This window comes from Phycodurus eques, chromosome 11 (assembly GCF_024500275.1).
Source record: "Phycodurus eques isolate BA_2022a chromosome 11, UOR_Pequ_1.1, whole genome shotgun sequence".
In the NCBI taxonomy this organism is placed as follows: Eukaryota; Metazoa; Chordata; class Actinopteri; order Syngnathiformes; family Syngnathidae; genus Phycodurus; species Phycodurus eques.
This window is the reverse complement of record NC_084535.1, coordinates 3,091,954-3,112,147: the sequence shown is the minus strand read 5'-3', so window position 1 is coordinate 3,112,147 and position 20,194 is coordinate 3,091,954. Positions and strand designations below refer to the sequence as shown.

At 40.8% G+C, this 20,194-nt stretch overlaps 2 protein-coding genes across 2 annotated transcripts; one reads left to right on the top strand and one right to left on the bottom strand.

The window, feature by feature from the left end:
• Positions 1–161: 161 nt before the first annotated feature.
• Positions 162–15,083, top strand: desi2 (desumoylating isopeptidase 2). Its single transcript, XM_061689439.1, has 5 exons — positions 162–746; positions 5,600–5,672; positions 5,754–5,847; positions 6,638–6,779; positions 8,038–15,083. The coding sequence occupies exons 1-5, from the start codon at positions 708–710 to the stop codon at positions 8,275–8,277; spliced, it is 588 nt and encodes a 195-aa protein (XP_061545423.1). The 5' UTR covers positions 162–707; the 3' UTR covers positions 8,278–15,083.
• LOC133409441 (cytochrome P450 3A30-like) lies at positions 11,206–20,104 on the bottom strand. The gene is made up of 13 exons (XM_061689438.1): positions 19,977–20,104; positions 19,805–19,898; positions 19,642–19,694; positions 17,897–17,996; positions 17,080–17,193; positions 16,003–16,088; positions 15,248–15,390; positions 15,045–15,169; positions 14,079–14,163; positions 13,846–14,006; positions 12,526–12,752; positions 11,556–11,718; positions 11,206–11,479 (listed from the first exon to the last, which is right to left on the bottom strand). Exons 1-13 carry the CDS (start codon positions 20,045–20,047, stop codon positions 11,408–11,410), a joined length of 1,494 nt encoding a protein of 497 aa, XP_061545422.1. The 5' UTR covers positions 20,048–20,104; the 3' UTR covers positions 11,206–11,407.
• Between the last annotated feature and the right edge of the window lie 90 nt (positions 20,105–20,194).

Sequence of the window (20,194 nt, the reverse complement as noted above, 5' to 3'; positions counted from 1 at the left end):
TAAAAAAGGCTCCAATGATAAGTAAAAGAGTGTTCGTCCACGTTTCCGCTGAAGCAACATTGCCCCGTAGTTGCTTTGGCTCGCCAACTACATTACCCAGAATTCCCGTCGCCATTTCCAGATCAACTAATCGAGTGCGACGCTCATCGCTCGATTGTGCTCTCGCCCACTGTCACTCGCGGTCCCAATTTTTTTTCCCCCTTCCCACCGAGTCTTCCTATTTGGTTCTCCGTCCGCCGTTAGCTAGCTGGCGCCGCTGGAGGTAGCTATGCTTTCGCTTTAGTGCGACAGCATTACGTCATTTTACGAATCGTTTTATATGTCGTTTCTATTTTCGCCTCGCGTAAACTCCTTTCCCCCACGGCGAGAGGACGTTCTAAGTCATCGTCGTCGTTGTTGTTTTTTTTCTTCCGTCGCCGGGTTCACGTCAGCCGAGTTGCTCTCTTTCTTGTGCTTTTTTTTGGACGAGCTCCAGGGCTGACAAAAGCCTGGCCGTCACATGTTGGGCGCCACGCAGCCCGTGAAGCGATTCTCACCCCCGACCGTCTGTGTTGGAAGTGTTCAAGTTTGACTCGGGGAGGGCTGACGGTTATTCGTGGAGCCTCTCGCGCTGGGAGGAAGGAGTCCGGGGCGCGCGGAGGAGGACTCCGCCGAACAAGCACCACCACCACCGGCTTGCCTGGAGGAAGACAAAACTCCACAGTGGGATGGCCAACGAACCGATCATCCTAAACGTCTACGATATGGTAAAGAAACGTGTTTTGTCCAAAATGAAATTATGAACTACAGGTCTTTTCAAACCGTAATTGTCGCCTGTCTGACATTAACAAATGGGTGATTAACTAACCATTATTCAATGTGACAAAGAAAATGGAACGTCTACATGTGTATATATATATATATATATATATATATATATATATATTATATTACAAGTGGTTTATGGCAAAAGAAAAAAAACCTAATCATTCATATTGAGTATGGCTGATTTCACTGTTTCGAGATTACCATTGTACTGCAGGGACGTGTACAAATATGGTGTAAACACAGGCAGGTCTCTGAACTGTTTCAAACTCCCCAGTGGGCATCCAAATACACACACACATTTATATATATGATTTGGACTCTCTTACTGTTTGGAAATTTCCCCCATGATCCTGCAAAGACCAACAGGTGCATGTTTCTGCAGAAATGTGTAAATGTGGTGGTCACACACAGTTCTAGGGATGGTTTTAAGATCCTTCTCGAACACTGTTACCACTGTCCCATAATAAATACGGACACTATTGGGATGTACCGTTTTATTACAGTTATGAAGAAGAAAAACAACAACAACAAATTTAACAAACTAAAAGAATCCAGTCGCCTCGATTCAACCTTCGTGGATTACCGTGACCTGGATGACTCCGAATTTACAAAGACATAACGAAAAATGCTTTTTAAAAAAATTTTTTTTTTATTTTTTGTTATTATAAAGCAAGAACAGTGGTATTTTTTTAAATTAATAATGTGACAGTCACTTGAAGAAAATTATTTCAGCAGGTACGCAACTAGGCTTACAAAATCGAAAATCAATTTTAGCAGACACAGGTCAAATTTGACCTGAAATAGCTTGTGTGTACGCAAACTTTAAAGCACCTGTATAAAAGCATGACATTTTAAAATATTTACATTTTGTTTGTTTTGGATCACTTTAGGAAATGTCTTTTCAGGGTGAAGGGTCAGAATAAAACTTAGTTAGGAAAATGGTGCGATTAAATGGCCAAACATCCCGCTGCAATACTGAAAACACCGCTCTTCGAAATTGTATAAACCTGTTTCACCTTAATAATATATCTTTACGGTATATATCGATATTCTGGCACTACAGTGAGTGAACCCCAGTTAATTACTCATTACGTTCAAGACCCACTCGCATTTCGGCAAAAATACGCGATATAGAGAGTTCTTATGCAGTTTTTACCTCTCCCACTCACTTTAAACACTTTTAAACTTTATTTTAAGTACTATATTCTTTACCGTCTGTGCTCACTCTCGGTCGCACACTTCTCCAAATAAGAGGCTCCAGCATGCTTTTGTCTTATGAGCATCTGCTAGCATAATGCTAACATCTAATGCGAAACACTATAGAAGGGCTCACGGAAATTAGCATAGATGTTCGGGTTCCTGTAATTATAAACCTTCAAACTGCTACTTTAACACATACAGAGCATACTATTACTAGAGCATCCATATTAATCGGGTTAGTCTCGAGGAGTCCCGAGGAGGAAGCAAAACGTGAAAATGTATGCGAATGGGGCTTTTGACACATGGGGACCTCAAAGCACAGCGTTGGTAAAACCACCAGTGCGTTTCCTCAGAGGATAACATAAGCGTCTTCGCGAGCGGGTGACGCCGGCAGAGTCACCGCGTTGTCACCATGCAAAAGGAAGTGGGGGGTGAGTGACACAACTCAAGTATTGATGAATCATTGATTGACACGCTGGTGGAGTCTTCTGCGGCGGGCGGGGGTCTTTGTGTTGGGAGGCCTCGGAATGGTCACGCTGCCCTTGTGTCTGCTGTTACATCTGCTGACAAGGTTGTCGTTGGTGTCCAGATTACGCAGTCCAGTCTAGTCTGTCCTCTTGAGTGTGTTTTGTGTTCCTATTCAGATTTTCTCGGTACGGTATCCACACGGAACATGTTGGGTAAGACGCAGGAACGCAACTGTGGCCACACGCCCGCTCCCGAAGCAAATACATTGTAGTTTAGTCATGCCTTACAAAATGTTTTTGGTAGTACACGGCATCAAACTTATTATTGATTTGAAGCAGCATCACGCCAACGTAAATGTCAGTGTCGCGTGTTTAAAAACTAGCGTCGCGCTAACGTAACTCTCAAACGTCTTCAGATGGAGCCAAAGCAAAAACAAATGTCATTGATGTTTTTAAACGTTAATAAAGAACTCTGTTCAAACTGTTAATTACAACAACTATATTCCGCGTAATGTAACTTTTATTGAGAAAAATGGCATTTTTTATTTGTCAATATGCCGGCCCGCTAAAATAATGGGCACTGCTGTTTTTGAAGCTACAACCTAATCTTTTTACTGAGCACATTTCTATTACCGTGTACAACGCCTCCCCTCACATTCAACTCGATACAACACGTGTTCCTTCCTCTCTTCTATTTTTTTTCATTCATCCGCCCCCTTGCTCTTCCTTGCACTTCCTCTCGACCTGCCGTACACATTGACATAAACAGCTTTTACATGACAACGCATAGACACACGCGCGCACACCTGTGATGTGTGCGGCGTTTGTGTGCACGACTGTTACTCCTACTGCGGGAATGGAGTTTGTGTTATTGAGGACACTGCGACAACAGGCCGTTAAGATGTCCTTTACTCTGCCAACTTCCTTTTTGTCAAGTTCAGTGGCGCCTTACATCGCGTCGTCGCACTATGATGATGTCACGCTAGCATGTCACACCATTTACGACAGTCGCTGCATTCACAATCATTCCGCTCATTCCCCTCCTAGTCACTATATAGAGTGAGCTTTCTAGTGAACTATTTACTCCAAGTCCAGTATTTCCACTCCTTTTGGTTGCTGCTGTTTGCAATTGAACGAATGAAAGAATGTGATCTAGACGTCAGATGAGACCGTGTGACCTCCCGGTAAAATGGCTCATTCATCTTTTCCATTTGAGGATCAGTAGTTCGTCACATGACTGTCAGGATCATCACACCACCGTAAGAGTCCAGCACAAAGCGCGTCCGCCGCCGCCGCCGGCCTGCTCTCATCTCGACTGAGTGCATTTCCTCTTTGGCTCTGTGAGTGCTTTAGTGCAATGTCTCCCAAGGTTTATTGATTCAAGGCACATATTTTATATATTCAAAACAATCTCATGCTACAACAAAATAACATGTCACAAAAAAAAACAATATACTGTGGTACCTTGACTTAGTTGGCAATTTTTTTTTTTTGTGGCCTACAGCAGCTCCTTGCAAGTGTCCTCATTTTGTATTTGGACTGTTTGTCCCGTTCAACAAAAAGATTCATCGGGGACTGTTGCTCTCCTTGCCCACGTGACCTTAATTATTGTGATTTTGCACGTTTCCCAAATTCCCATATTTTCTAGCGTTCCTCACTTTCCATGCCAAAATTCACAAATAAATTGATACATTTTAAAAATGTACTTCCATCATTGAGATTATTTTTTTCTGTCTCACATTTAATTTTGAAAACAAATTGAAATGAACTCCACAGCATTTTCAGTCGTCTTTGTCGCTGGGTTTCGGTGTAAAAGTAACTGTTATGACTTTTGCAGGATTTCTAGGTGACGAGGCTTCTGATAAACACCATAGACACACACACACACACACACACACACACACACACACACACACACACACACACTGTGCCTTGCAGGCAGCAGGTTTTAACGAGCTCTGAGATAAGAGTCTTATGTCACCAGCGAGTGCGAGGAGGATCCGAGCAGCAGTTCTTTTATGGGCGCGTCGGGGCTGCATTTTAAAATGCTTGACCATTAAAGTGTGGCGTAAGCGTATAAACAGCTATCATGCACTTGGAAATGAAAGTCATTTCCCTGATTTAAGACTAACTAATTTTTTTTAAATTTAGCTGCTTGACAAGATGTCATGTGGGTTATTTAAAAAAAAATGTTTTTGTTTTTTTCTCAAAGCATTTTCACATGACCACAGCTGAAATCATGTGAATATTCTCAAGACGGTGTAAAAACATTTTGGTGGGAGGAGGCTTTGGAAAAAGAGATTTTGGTGAAAAAGGACTTTTGTTTATATTGTGTTCCCTGGGATCAGATTCAGGGGGTGACCTACCCTATCCTCTGTTATTTGCTGTAAATCTTTTGTCTATTAACTGTTTTTGTGTGCAAGCCAAAGCCATAAAAGTATTACTTTGGCAACCATCTTGTTAAATCTTGATTTTGTTGTTGGGTATAATTCATTGATAGCTCTTTTTTTTTAGTTTGCATTTGAGATGTCCTGCATAGTAGGCTGTCCTAAAATGCACCTCGTGCACTGTCAAAAGTGAAAATATGTTTCCGCTTCTCTCCCGACGCAGCTACTAATAGCACGTGGCTAATTTTGCCGTTCCGATTTTCCTTTGTTCCCCAGTATTTAATTTTGGGTGTAAATGCAAAAAAAGGCGATTGAATGACTTAATAGCGTTTGTGTAAAGTACTAGTGCGCATATTTGTCTGCCCATGTGTAGTGACGTCAGCTTGTGCGAGCATGTTATTTAGGCTAGTATGCTAGCTAATACTATTGATGAGCCTCATGTGAAGGTGGTTTGTTTGTGTTGTATAGTTTAACTACAGAGTAAAGTCATTAACATAAAATGCGTTCAAGGTCGTGTACATGCTCAATGTATGGTGTTGATGCTTTATGATCCTCTCCGATTTAAGTGGTTTACTACCATCTGGTGGCATCTATACGCAATTACAAACCCCTTCTAGGGGAGGCGTTAACTTGGGAGATTTTTGCTGTTTGCGGCAATGATGTAACTAGTAACAACTCGAAATAATAGGAGTGCTTTGTCTAAACCGTATTTTTTTTGTTTTTTTTGTGCACCCTCAGTACTGGATCAACGAGTTCACCAGCACGCTTGGCATCGGCGTCTTCCACTCAGGAATCGAGATCTACGGCCGAGGTGAGCGCATCTCACGGCGCCGTGCCTCGCTACTAAAAGCCTTGCTGAATATATGTGTTTATTTATTTATTTTTTAAATAGAGTTTGCCTACGGGGGACACCCGTACCCCTTCTCAGGAATCTTTGAAATCACGCCGGGTGACGCCACCGAGCTCGGCGACACGTTTAAATTCAAGTAAGTCGTTCAGAATTCCTTTTTTCCATTCTTATTGTCAACCCCCATTGTGCATGCGCGTCTGTACGTACGTGCCTGTCCCATTACTTCTGCTCTAATCGATGTGCCTCGTGGTGTTCGACAGACAGGCACGCATCTTTGCCGCCTACTGAACCATGGTAATCAAATAAATACAGTGGGACATGACACTTCCAGGGGAAAATGCACCACTAAAGTCGCACAATATTTTAACGTTCGACCCTCAGCGTTCCTCATGAGACCTCAGTTCTGCAAGCGTCGAATTAAGTCTGCGCGTGTCTGTTTTGCTTTTTCTTTGGCTTCTTTTGTGACAGTTGGAAGTCCGGCAAATTGAAACGTCTGCTTGGCTTAATGAGTCATCAACATAGACAATGAAAATGGTTTATTTAATCCTCTAGCTACATTGCAAGTCAAATTGACACTTTAAGAGAAACATTTGATAATGGCGTTTAAATTTTTTTAAATAAATTGGGCCAACCTATGACACAACTTTATAGTCATTGGTGCAAAAAAGATATAAATATAAATCCAAATATATGCACACCGGGCACACCATTTGGTGCATTTCATGGATATTTTGCTTATTTTATTCATGATTTAAAACAATTAAAACATATGCTTTGTTTTTTTTATTAAACAAATTACGGTATATTCTGCTTGTGTTGATGTCCAACCTGCATTAATTGTATTAATTCAGCATTGTCGACATGAGTGTGAATAATGATGATGTCTGTGTGTGTGTGTGTGTGTGTGTGCGTGCGCGCGCGCGCAGAGAAGCCATCGTCCTCGGCAGCACCGACTTCACCGAGGACGACGTGGAGCACATCGTGGAGGAAATGGGCAAGGAGTACAAAGGCAACGCCTACCACCTCATGCACAAGAACTGCAACCACTTTTCCTCGGCGCTCTCAGAGGTACGGTAGCCACACACACACACACACACACACACACAAAACACACGTACACAAACCTGCTGTGGTGGGTGGCTTTCTTTGGATTCCGTGTAATTAGTACACTACAGTAAAACTAAGGACTGAAAGGGCCACTTGTTTGGTTAATGCACTGAGGTTGAACATAATCCGTTTTGGATTGAAATCCAATTTCCCGTAGGAAATAATGGAAATGGAGGAAAGTCCGGTGAACCCTCGCGAGATCGCGGTTCATCGTTCGCGGCCGTGTTATAGCGAATTTTTAAGTGATGTTGGGCAACACCGACGTCTTGAGCTGAAGTCTCGTAACGTCCGTCCATTTTTGCCGTTGGAATCTCCCTTTTTTTTTTTGGTATTTAAAAGTATCAAGACAGAAGATCCATGTAAATTGGCATCATGGTGCATTCAAAAAAATATTGGGGAAAAAAAACAAAAAACAGGCAAATGATAGCTTCACCTGTCCAGTACAACCACTGAAGTGGCCGATGGTGTGTGCGTGCATGTGTTTGTGTGAGGTCCAAATCGGCTTATCCTGCTCCAACTAATGAGGAGGGAGTTTTACGGTTAGTCCCAACGCTGAGATGGGGATTAAATGTAACGATACAAGCCCGGGCATGCACGCACGCCGCACACACACACACACACGCACACACACACACACACACACACACTTAAACGCTTTCAATGTTGTCATGGAGAAGTGAGGCAATCGTTGGCCTTTTTTTACAATATTCTTTGAAAGCACCGTAATGTAAGTGACGTGACTATCATTTCGTCTTGCCTTGAAGTGCACTTTGGGACGGAAAAAAAGAATTGGATACCTGTTTGCGAACACCCTGACAGTCCCACAATTTGGAATCCAGCGTGTGGTGTTGACGCTGCATGTTCTATTTTCTCATTGGCTTTTTTTTTTTTTAATCGTCCGTTTTTGCATGTTGTGCGAGACGTCGCACATTATGCTGCCCCCTGATGGCCATGGCGCACACCAGCAAGAGCAGCCCATTGAATTATCACGATACACGAACTGTTTAATTCTTTACATTCTTATCAATTGTTGTCATTGAATTTTTTTTATAAAATACAACACTGTGTAGTGATTTATTTGTTAGTATTTTTCTGAATGGTATTTTTCATTCATTTCAATGGTTAAAGATGATGATAATGTTTTGGGTTACATTTGCAAGTCAAGGCATTGTTATCGTTCGGCTACACTCATCCGCTCTTCCTCCTCGTCGTCGTCCAGATCCTGTGCGGCCGCGAGATTCCGCGCTGGGTGAACCGCCTGGCCTACTTCAGTTCGTGCGTGCCCTTCCTCCAGAGCTGCCTGCCCAAAGAGTGGCTGACGCCGGCCGCCCTGCAGTCCAGCGTCAGCCAGGAGCTGCACGCCGGCGGCAGCGAGCCGGAGGAGGCGGAGGACGCCGTCGCTTCTGCCTCGCTGGCGGCCGTGGCGCCGTCTTCGTCCCGCCACCAACCACGTCGGTAGAAAAGCGGACCCCACTGTAGGACGTTTCGCCCTGACGTCACACGTACTTCCGGGTGGCACAAGCATTAACAAAATGTTTATTCTACGTTCCCGGTGGCCACGGCAGCTCGGTTCACACGAAATGTGGGACTTTGGCCACTTTTGTTTGGTCCACATTCAAGTCTTATGTTTTCTCACGGTGTTTGACGGTGGCTGCTGAGGTTGGGCTCGCGCTTTGCCACGTATGCCGGGATGTTCCCTCCTGGCCGCTCACGTTCTGATGGGGTCCCTCGCATCAGACAATGGGGGACGAAATGACGTATCAAACAGACAGAACGTGACAAAACGTGAAAAGACCGTGAGATGGCATGGGAATGCATATGCTTCCCCTTCCCATGTTTTGTTACGCCCACAATCACATTTTGTCGCGTTCATCCTGTTTTACTACGGCTGACGAGAGTTGTCATCCGCGCCGTGACCTTCGTTGCCCGCGTTGTCTCACGTCCACCACAAACATAATGTGACTGTCATTTTGAGGCAAGAGACGATTTAGCAAACAGGCTCAATGGCTTGACTGATGATTTTCGCCTGTGTGACGCGCCAGTCAAAAAGATGTCACGAGATAAATTACTTACAAAGGAGACACTGCTTGTAATTTACATTTCAACAGATAAATTGTTTCAAAAATAGACGGGATGGAAATTCAATCTTAATTTAATCTTTGAGGGACCGGCTAATTAATTCCGAAGAGCTGTTTGGGGTTGTTAACACCCATCGTAACACCATTAAGATGTTAGCTAGCACGCTATCCATGATGATGTGCTGAATTATTGAGACTACCCAATCCCACATTTTATACCGTACCTGTGAGGAAATGCCTTCCACGGTCTGTCCCTTTGGAAGTGGCTATTAGGCAATCGTCTCTACAAACATTTACGACCTCCACTCCATTTATCCTCACCCACAGGCGCCGCTGGACTATTTTCTTTTTTAGGAAATGGGGTATATCTGGCGGCGTTTCTGTCATGGTTTCAGTTCACGTCACCAGCAGTCAATCACTTTTTTGCCACCCGGAAGTACCGTGGCGCCTATTGTTTACAAGCATTATGAAATGGTCTATTTCCCGTCTTAACCCTCACCAGCCATAAATGGACTCGACCAGCTGGTTGACTGGTGCTTCTGCCTGTTGCAGGTAACCCGAGCCAAACGTCCTCACGTGGACCTTGTCGATGATTATTATTATTTTTTTAAGACTGAATGTTCCTTTATTTATTTATTTTTGTCATTTCGAGGAAGGAAAGTGACTTTCTTAGTAGCAACAACCTGCCGTGGTGCCTTCGAGCTGGCTCACCAGGTAGAGCAACCCAACTTTGTTGTGATTTTTTAAACATTATTTTTTTTTTGGTTTGTTTTTTAACCGAGCACAGCAACGCCTCTGACGTCTTATTGACGTCTGATTCAGATATTCAGAGACTCTTAAATGGATGAGAATGCACAGCCTTTTCCTCCTCTACTACAAATGTCTCTTTTGTATTTCTCTGGTCTGTTTCTTTGACAAACTCAGGACCCCAAATAGTCTTTGGTCATCATTTTGAAATATCTTAGATTAAAAAAAAAGAAAAAATCTATCAGGTTTTTTGCTTTTTGATGCAGTCATCACTATGCCGCATGAACACAGGGTGGCAATTTTCTATGGAAATTAAATAGAGAATACAGCTTTTGTTGACAAGGTGTTTTTGGTTTTCTTGTATGTGAAGTGTTACATATGGAAAGCTGATTGGGTATTTATTCCTCATCCTTGATATCCAGCTACTGTGAAACTCAAGAGGCGGCGCGCTGATGTTCTGGGGTGGCTTTGCTACATCTGGGACAGGGTATCTTGGGACAGCGTGAAATATATTGCAATGATTTCCACAGAAGGTTGTGCAGTTACGGCTAAAAATATTTGTATCATGGCCACATTTTGAGTTAAAATGATGTTTTTGGTCAGGTGAGTATTTAATCAACACGGAAATGAAAATAGTAACTGCCAGGTGTTGCAAACCTTCAAGCCTCCTTCATGTTTCAGGTTCAGAGTTATTTTAAAAACATGAGTAAACATTGCACTGTAGCTTCTGGCCAACAGAGATGGGCTCGCATACGTTCCGGGACTGCTTTGTTACGTCCGGCACAAAGTGTCTTCATTCTGTGCAGGATATAATGAAATCTGAGACTATCAAAAGTGTTCAAGAAATTGTTCAATTGCTGTAATTTCCTGAGATTTTTGTGTCGTTAAATCCACAATATTCACATCCCAGACACATTTGAAATGGAAATGATGTTTTTGTGTGTTGCATCAGTATCTTTTATGCTGGAAATCCCAATGGCAGTAACTGCCGGATGCAGCCAAGCAGCCCCAGACAACGAAACTGCAACTGAGCATGTGTTTCACTGTGTACTTTTTCCTGCATGCATCTGTAAAAGCACTGACGGAAAGGAACACTTTAGCTGTTCTGGGGCTGCTTTGCTCTATCTGGCACGAGGTGTGCGGAAGACCAACAAGCTTTGACACTGGCAGCACATTTCACGCCTGAATGCCTTTATAGTCTCGAGCCTTTGAAGACACCCTGTGTGCCAGATCCAGTCAAGCAAATCATGAGTCGTGTTTTGGGGCTGCTTTGCTACCCCTGGCACGCATGGTGCCTTCAGTCGGCAGGATACGATGAAATCCAAAGACCGTAGACCACTGAGCTATAAACTCATTTCTTTTGACACTTTGTCCTCTGTAGCCAAAAGATGCCATCGCAACAAATGACTTTATTGCTATATTTGGGCTTAAATGTATACTTAATATATTGGATCTACCCAAAGCATAACACGGAACAAAATAAAGCAAATGCTTTGGAGTGTTTGATTTAAATAGTTTTCGTTAACTCATAGCGAAGAACATGCAACTACGGTTCAGTGAGATGATTTGTTATCTTTATTTTAAATTTGCATACATCAGTATGAAGTATAAATGAAATGCAAAAATGATTGCTCCAATATGGAGCTGCCTGCGCCCCATGCTGGCTGCTACCAGTACTGCAGCATGGATTCTCATTCTCCTTTAATCATTAGCTACACTCATTGATTGATGTTATAGACGTTATATTTCCCCCCCTTTTCTGGCCTACTCTTTGGGCACAAACTTGAATTTGACCGGCTTGACTGGCTGGAACTTCCAGTTAAACTCCAGAGGAATCTAAAAGGGAAGACGCACCACTACACGTTAGGAGCGGAAAACCAACGCGATGGAAATGAATGTGTAAATGTCTCACGATGGTCTCCTTGCACGTCTCCACTTTGTAGCGCTGCAGCAGGCGGACCAGGACCATCTTGACGGTGAGGAGAGCGTAGCGCATCCCCACGCAGTTGCGAGGGCCCAGGCCGAAGGGCATGTAGGCGTAGGGGTGCAACTCCTCGCCGCTGTCTTTGCTGAACCTGCGATGGCACGTCGGAAGGGGGACGGTGGGTAACGTTTTCAAGACACAAAGGTCCAGTGCAAAAATAATTGCAGATCTGGCAAGCCCTCGTGGAACGCTTTCATTTGAGGTATGACATCATATGGGTTTGTTGCAAACTCATTTGTGACTTTATTACGATTGAACCTCTGGTCATTGTTTTTGATTATGCAATCATATCAGGTGATATTGCAAAAGCCCTCATCAAGCGCTTTCATTTGAGGTATGACATCATATGATCTGTTTAAAAAGAAAAACGGATACTTTTATTACGAAGGTTGTCAACAGTATCTGTGGTCAAATATTTTTTTTGTCTTTATGGAATCTTATGGGGTTATATTTCCAAAATAATTACAGATTAGGAAAGTCCTCATCAAGTTTTAATTTGAGGTATGAGAGAGTATGGTTTACTGCAAATTGATTGACTATTAATGAACCTCTGGGTAAGGTTTTGGTCGTTATGTAATATTAAGGTGATGTTGCCGAAATAATTACAGCTCTGGAAAACCCGAATCGGGCACTTTAATTTGAGGGATGTCACGTTATGATTTGTTGCAAATACTTGACTTATTAATAGTGAATTTTGACCTTTGACCTAGCCAAGGTTAGGGTAATCATATGAGTATTTTTAGACAAAATGATTATAAATCTGGAAATGGATAGATGCATGCTGATTTTTGACCTTATTACTCGGGAATTATGACCGCGGGAGATGTCTCATTTCTCTTGTTTTATGAAATAATTGCAGATCTGGAATGAACTACAGATCTAATAACCGTGGGCTTGCCTCTCTGGTCTGAATCTTTCCGGGTCCTTCCAATAGCGGGGGTCCTTGTGGACCACCGACACGGGAACGGTGACCAGGGTGCCCTCGGGGATGGTGAGGCCGCCGAGCTCGACGGTCTTTTTGCACAAGCGCTCCAGCCGAGGCGCCGGCGGGATGATGCGCATGCACTCGTTAATCACGTTGTCCAGGTACTCCATACCGTGCAGGCTCTCGTATGAAATGGAACCCTTGGGACAGGGACAGGAGACTCACTTAAATGACGCTCAACACAACATTCTGGAGCGATAACGTCACAGGGCACTCCATAAAATAAAAATAAAAAATAAATTAAAAAAAATCACATTTATGAGACGAACAGGAGAATGTTATGTGAATAATGCAGTAAAGAGAACAAAGTCGTGAAGTTAGGAGAAAGTGAAAAAAGATGATAAAACTACTCGGATAAAGTCAAAAGGATGTGCAAATAAAGTGGCAGCGCAAGGAGGATAATGGTGAATTTATGAGAATAAAGCTGTGAAGTTACGAGAAAGTCAAGAGTTGCAAAAAGGGTTGTCGAGTTATGAGAATAAAGAATAACGTGAATAAAATTGCACAATTATCAGGATAACGTCATAATGTTATGAGTATAATGCAGTAAAGTTAATAGACTAAAGGTGTAAAGTTTATCGGAATGAAGTTGCAGAGATGCAAAAATGTTGAAAATCATTAAATCATTTACGTCTGTAAAGTTACGAGACATTTGTAAAGTTGCCAAAGGGTTGTAAAGTTAGGAAAACAAAGTCCCGATTTGACTTTGCCAAAACTACTGAAAACTACTGAAAAGCGTCAAAGTGATTTTTAAGACGGTATTCGATGTGTCATGTACATATAACATGATTGAGCTGAATGGTATTTTTTTTTTTAATTATTATTTTTTTTTAAATATTTAAAATCGCTACCGTGCTAATGCTAACCGCGAATGCGAACCGTTTACAAAGGCTGATTTTGTTGTCGCAAATTCTGTACAGTTTATACCATACGCTCAGTACCCAACATATTCAGTTTAAGGACAGAAGTCCAGCTCTCAGAAATGAGAATAAAATGCATGTTAGTAGAAGGAAAACAAATGGTGGCAATTACTCGAGTCCTTAGCGAAACATCTATAAAGCTAATCGATTCTAAAAAGATTCGATCGTGACAGCCCAAGTCGAAATGTTCTGAGGGGGGGAGAAAAGAAGAAAAAAAAAAAAAAGCCTCCCTGCAGGCAATTCGTTCAGAATAAACTAAAAAAAAAAAAAGAGAAAGATCCAACAACCAAAAGCACTCGGGAGTGAAGTGTACATCTTTGGGAACTTTGGCGTCAATCTCCTCCAGCAGGTTCCTCATGGCCTCCGGGTTGGTGACGATGTTGTACAGGATGTACGTCAGCGTGGTGGCGGTGGTCTCAAAACCCCCAAAGATGAAAATGAAAGCCTGCGACAGGATCTCCTTTTCCGTCAAACCTACGACCACGGGAGTCACGGTTCAGGCGGCCACTTTAGTCGACTTTTCGTGACTCCGTTGATTATTCGTACCTTTACTCGGCTGCTCGTGTTCGCTCTTTATGTCCGACTCGGGCATCTCGTGCTGGATCATCACCTGCAGGAAGTCTGCGTGACTCTCCACAAACACATTGTTCATTATTAGTATTATTAGTATTATTATTTTTAACATCTCTCTGACAAACTGAGTATCACTGTGTATTGCTGCAGCCAGCGTCACTTGTTATCGGGCATGTCAAAAGTTTTTTATTTTTTATTTTTTATATCGTTTGTCATTATATCATTTGTCATAGGGTAGGACGAAAGGTGAACGGAATCCAGGTCGCCTGTGTGGAAGTCGGCTGCGGGAATCACTACACCGCCAATGGCTTTTCAAGATACTGGATAATTCTATATATTTTGTCAACTTTTAAGAATTGCGACGCAGTCCAACACGAAAAAAAAAAAAAATCCAGAAATTGGTGCGAAGCAGTAGAATTGCTAGATAGTCAAGTTAAGAGAAAAAAAATTGGAACGTGGTAGTAAATTCATAACATGATGAAATGTAAAATGTCGGAATAAAATTCTAAATTGACAAGAAAAATGTCAAATCATTAGTCAGTCGTCAAAAGTAGCAAACCTGCAAGAATAAAACCTTAAAGTTAAGACGAGAGAGCTGGAACGTTCCAAGAATTAAATATCAATGTTTAAAAAGTAGTCACAATATCATGAAAGGAACGCATTAAAGTTGCGAAAATAAACACGAATACACAAAGCCGTGAATTTATAATGATAAAGCCGTAAAGTTACAAGACAGAAGCGAAAAGATTACGAGAAGGAAGTCGCGAGGATAGTCGTAAAGTTACAAAAACAACCGAAAGATGCGTCAATGGAGTGATGAAGTCTTGTAAAATAAAGTCGTTTCATGAATAAAGTTGCAACAACAAAAAAAAGGTTATGTTACGAGAATAAAGTTGTAAAGTTACATGAAAAAGATGATGAAAACGCTGTGAACTTTACCGACTGCTCTGCTTGATGCTGATCTTTAAACCTCTTAATGATGTTGAAGAAAAACTCGGTGCTGGCCTTGGGCATAAAGTCAAGGTTGAGAAACCTGAACACTTTGCTGAAAAATGGGAAAAGCACTGCAAAAGGAGAGCAAGGTCAATATGAAATATTCATAGACTGGAATGTTCATAACGGCCACTATGTACTCTACATACGCAATAACATTATCGGCCAAAATTTGAAGTTCATAATTTTCTTGAGGTGAAGAACGATGGGGTCGTCCGGGTGGTTGATGGAGTCGGTGTCCACGCTGAAGGAGGCGCTGGTCACCACGTCCAAACTGTACGGCCCGAAGAATCTACGGCGCACGAGGACATCACGATAGTACGGGAAAAAAACATTTGTAAAGCTACGCCAATGCCAGTCGTAAAGTTTGACATAACGGTGGTCATGTTGCAAGAAGTCGTTAAGTTGTGAAAATGAAACTCTGTTTCAAGACAAAAAAAATAAACATAAAATTACGAGAAAAAGTTGTAAGAATAAAGTTAAGTTGCGTGAACAGAGTCGTAATGTTACAAAAAATAACAACAAAGGTGCGTGGTCGTGAGTTGTAAAGTTCGTAGAACAAAGTCATAACGTTACCAGAGAAAAAATGTTTCAAGCATAAAGTCATGAGAAAAAGTTCACATTACAGTCAAAAGTTTCAGAACCTTACGGGAATAAAGCTGTAAAGTTACGATACATTTGTAAAGCTGCAATGTTACAACAATGAAACAACGTAAAGATACGTGCTACGCAAAACAAGACGACATACAATATGAAACTTGTAAAGCGACAAGAAAAAAAGCCGGAGCATTATGACTCAAATGTATGAAGTTGTGCGAACAGAATTGTAACGTTACAAGAAAACAAGTCAAAGTTAATGGAGTTGTAAAGTTAGCAAAGCGATTGACTGGTGCTTGATACGCACTGTTTGATGTCCACGGGTTCGCTCAGATCCTTTTTGGCCAAACTCTCGACAAGTCGCTCCGTGGAACGAGTGACCAGGGGGAACACCTTCAATTAAACAAACCATACTTGTGATAAGTTAGCAAAGTACGTTTTTTTTTTTTACGACTTTATTCACGCATCTTTCCAATGTTGTTTTTTTTTTGGTAACTTTAAAGCTTTATTTTCATCTCCGTCACAAATGTATCATTGTGACTTTCCAACTTTATTCTCGCAAAAGTGTGACGTTTTCTTGTGATTGGGATTCAAATTTTGTCCTCATAATATTGCAACTTTCAACTTGATGACTTTTTTCTTCGAACTTTATGATACGATTCATGGAACCGTATTGTCTTTCTGTTAACATTACGGCTCTCACAATCATACTTTTTCCCCCCTGTAATACTACAACTTTTATGCTCGCAACTTGAATTTAGTAAAAAAAAAATTTTATACTATAACTTTTAGTCACGTAAATGAATAGCTTCTTCCTCGTAAGTTTTATAGTACAATTCATGTAACTTTACAGTCTTTCTTGTAACATTATGGCGTTACTCTCACAACCTTTTTCTCTCATATTACCACTTTTATTCGTAATATTACAACTTTCTGTGCGTAATTATATGACACAATTTACGTACAGTAACTAGGTTTTCCGTCTTGTAACCCAACACACACACACACACACACCTTTATGGCTTTATACTCGTAACGTAAAATAAAAGTTTTTCCTTGTAACTGTAATTTAGTTTGTAACTTCACAGCTTAATTCTCATAACTTTACAAATGCACCCTTGTAACTTTACATGATTCTCTGTCAAAGTAAAACGTTTTACCTTGTAATTGTACATTTTCCCCGTAATTTGATTGAACGAGTCATGCAAGTCTACGTTGTTTTTCTTGTAGCATTACAATTTACAATCTCCTAACTTTGATCCCTTTTTACTCATATGATGTCTTTAGCCTCGCAACGAACTGTGAAGTTGTAACGTTCCGAGTATTAATCCAGAACAACATTTAGAAGAAAAAAATTAAAATTACATAAATGGAGTATCCCAACCTGCTTCAGTTTTCCGCTGGTGAAGCACGGCGACAAGGAGCTGCGGATCCTTTTCCATCTTTCGTCTTTGACGGCCGTGACGGCATCGGCCAGCGCTCCCAGCACGAGCGTGTCCTGCGGGCGAAGGAAACGCAACAGCGTCGCAATTACGCAGAGTTTCCACGCTAACACTGCGCTTAAAGAGAGGAACATTTAAAAACGACTTAATGTATTGTACACAAAGGTTTAATAAAATTGTAAATGTTTGAAAACAAACACTTCTAAAAGATGTTATGCAAATGTGTTGTACTTTAACGTTACATACAACTCAACTGTACTAAACAAATGTGCTCGCCATTTAATTCAGTGATTCTTTGGTGTACCACTAGAGGGAGCCCACGTACCAGACTTTGACAATCATTGATCTACAGTTTAATAAAAAAAAACTACAAGCACAAGAATGACTATAAAAGTACAAAAATAAATAAAATCACTTCAAATGTGCAAAAACAGAAAACTTAATGAAATCTATCAATTTGAAATAATGGTATACCTCAACAGTTGCCTGAAAGAAGGTGACAAAAGCGGTCAAAAAAAAAAAAGAAGTAAACTTCAAACTATGTAAATGTGCAACAGCTTCAGTTTAAAAGAAGTGAAAATAGCTACAAATGTAACTTTTTTGTGTTACTCTGTTGTTCCTCAATACCACTTCCCTCAAAATAATAAAATAATATATACAGGAATATTAATTTTTAAAAATGAAATAAAAAATACATTTGGCCGCAGGCAGGCCGGCTTTTTCCATTTTTTTTTTTTTTTTTCCTGTCACGTTGCTCACCCTGCGGTTGGTGAACACCGTGTAGCAATCCTTCACCATCACCGCCTTGATGATCTCGGGGTCCGTCACCAACAACACCGGAGTTCTGCCGTCAAACAAACTGCACACAAACGCGGTACGGCAGACCTTTTGACAGTAAAGTTGTGATGTTACGAGGAGGGGGCGGGGGGGAATCGCCAGATTAAAGCGGTGATGTTCCAAGAAAAAAAAACGTAAAGTTACAGGATTAAAGTTATACTGTTATGAGAGTTACGCCATGATGTTACAAGAAAATAACGAACTCGGGTAAAACTATGTGAAAATAAGACGTACAGTTGTGCGGAAAGAGAAAATGAGGGAAAGTGTTACAAGAATAACAGTAAACTTAAGCTAATAAAGTCGGAATATTACAAAAAAAAAAAAAAAAAGTGAAGTGGTGTGAAAAAAAATGTCATAGCAACAAGACAAAAAGTTGGTTGTTCCGAAAGAGAAAATGTAAAGTTACGGGATTGTGGTTACGGGGGTGGAGAAAAGAATGAAAAATTACCAGAAAAAAAGTCAAACAAATAAATAGAAAAAAATTGTAATGTTACAAGGATAAAGTCGCAAAGTTACGAGAAAAAAAGAAAGTTTTGAGGAAAAATTCATAATGTCGCGAGAATAGCTCAGTCAAATTCAGAGAATAAAAGTCAATCCAGAAAATTATGAAAACAACACAATAAAGAAAATATAACATACAGTTGCTTGAATTTAGTTGTAAAGTTACCAAAAAAAAAAAACAAATACAGGAAAAAGTGAGGATTTGGTCACAAAGTTCTGAGAAAGTCAACATGACAATAGTGTAGTAAAGTTGCAATAAAAGGAATGTAAAGTCACACGATGAATTGTAATGTTACGAAAACACAGTTGTAAAGTTAGAAGAGAAAATGTAATAAAAAAAGGTATGGAAAGTTAAACCAAATGTTATGAGAATTAAATCGTAAAGTAATGAAAAAAGTTATAAAGTGCAGAAACTATTCCCATAACTTTGCTACTATTAGTCGTAAGTTTATAATTTTTGGGGGTTGTAAAGTTATGAAGAAAAAAAAGTCATGAACACACAAATGAAAAATGTAATTATACGAATTAAGTCGTAAAGTAACGAATACAATCAGAAAGTTACAAGAGTAAAAAAAAAAAAAGAATTCAAATTTTTTTCTGAAGTAAAAAAAAAAAAGTAAAGGTACCGTGAATATTGTTAAATCATGTCACATTACCCGTACACTAAATAAATGTACTTTGAGTAATTTTACTGTATTTCATTTCATTTGACCGCACAGCAGTCAACTCATTTTTACACTTTGCCTATCATAACGTCATACTGTCGTCATCTTGATGTCCAATGAGTTGGTTTGCTTGTTTGTCTAGCGCAGTGATTTCCAACCTTTCTGGAGCCAAGGCGCATATTTTACAATTGGGAAATCTCACGGCACACCAACAAACAAAAATGTCACCAAAAGTAGATTCACAGTCATTACTGTATGCACTTCCTGCCATCTAATAGAATAGCATTTATTTGTTCTGTCTGTCACTGTGCCTCACTGGCATAACTAGAGGAACAAAGCTACATTAGTTCTTGAAAATGAATCATGTTTTGAGCAGTTGAGTCAAATTTGATCATTTCCCACGGCACACCTGAAGATTGCTCATGGCACCACACTGGTTGGGAATCACTGGACTAGTGGCATGTTTGTGCCGAGTCAAGGGAGTTGTGTCAGATTACTCACCCCCACGCATCTCCATACTTGGCGTGACACTCCTGGTCAGCAGCAATAAAGCCCTACTTGGAATTCCGCCAGGTATGATGCCATCAGATAAAGCGATTGCATGAGTAAAACGCAGTAAAAGAAAAAAAACAACAACATACAATTGGCCATGTTTCTTACTCACCTTTCTAAAAATCCACATTGTGCCAATAAAGGGAAGTGGCGTGGGTCCTGGAATTCCCAACTTTTTGAAGTGTCCATATGGCCACACACCATATCTACGCAACGTAAATGTCACTCAGGAGATGTTTTTTTCTTCTTTTTTCCAATAAATAAATAAATTGTAACATACTCACAATAAAAGCAATGCGAAAAACAGAGCCACTAAAGTCCAGGTTGTGGCCGAAAACAGTTCAAAGGGGAACATTGTACTCGTCCAGGAGTCCAAGCGTGAATGCGAAAAACAGGAAGTGTTAAGAAGTGATCACGCCTCACCTGAACGCGCAAGCGTATTTTCGAGTCCCGACTATTCCGACTGCGATTGCACGCCTTAAAAATAACTGTGGCATGTTTA

Coding starts and splice junctions, on each gene's coding strand:
- LOC133409441 (XM_061689438.1), bottom strand. CDS start 20,047: ATGTTCCCCTTTGAACTGTTTTCGGCCACAACCTGGACTTTAGTGGCT. Junction 15,170..15,247: donor TTGGCCGATAATGTTATTGC/GTATGTAGAGTA, acceptor CTCCTTTTGCAG/TGCTTTTCCCATTTTTCAGC. Junction 12,753..13,845: donor ACGCCAAAGTTCCCAAAGAT/GTACACTTCACT, acceptor CCCTGTCCCAAG/GGTTCCATTTCATACGAGAG.
- desi2 (XM_061689439.1), top strand. CDS start 708: ATGGCCAACGAACCGATCATCCTAAACGTCTACGATATG. Junction 747..5,599: donor TCCTAAACGTCTACGATATG/GTAAAGAAACGT, acceptor GTGCACCCTCAG/TACTGGATCAACGAGTTCAC. Junction 5,673..5,753: donor AATCGAGATCTACGGCCGAG/GTGAGCGCATCT, acceptor TTTTTTAAATAG/AGTTTGCCTACGGGGGACAC.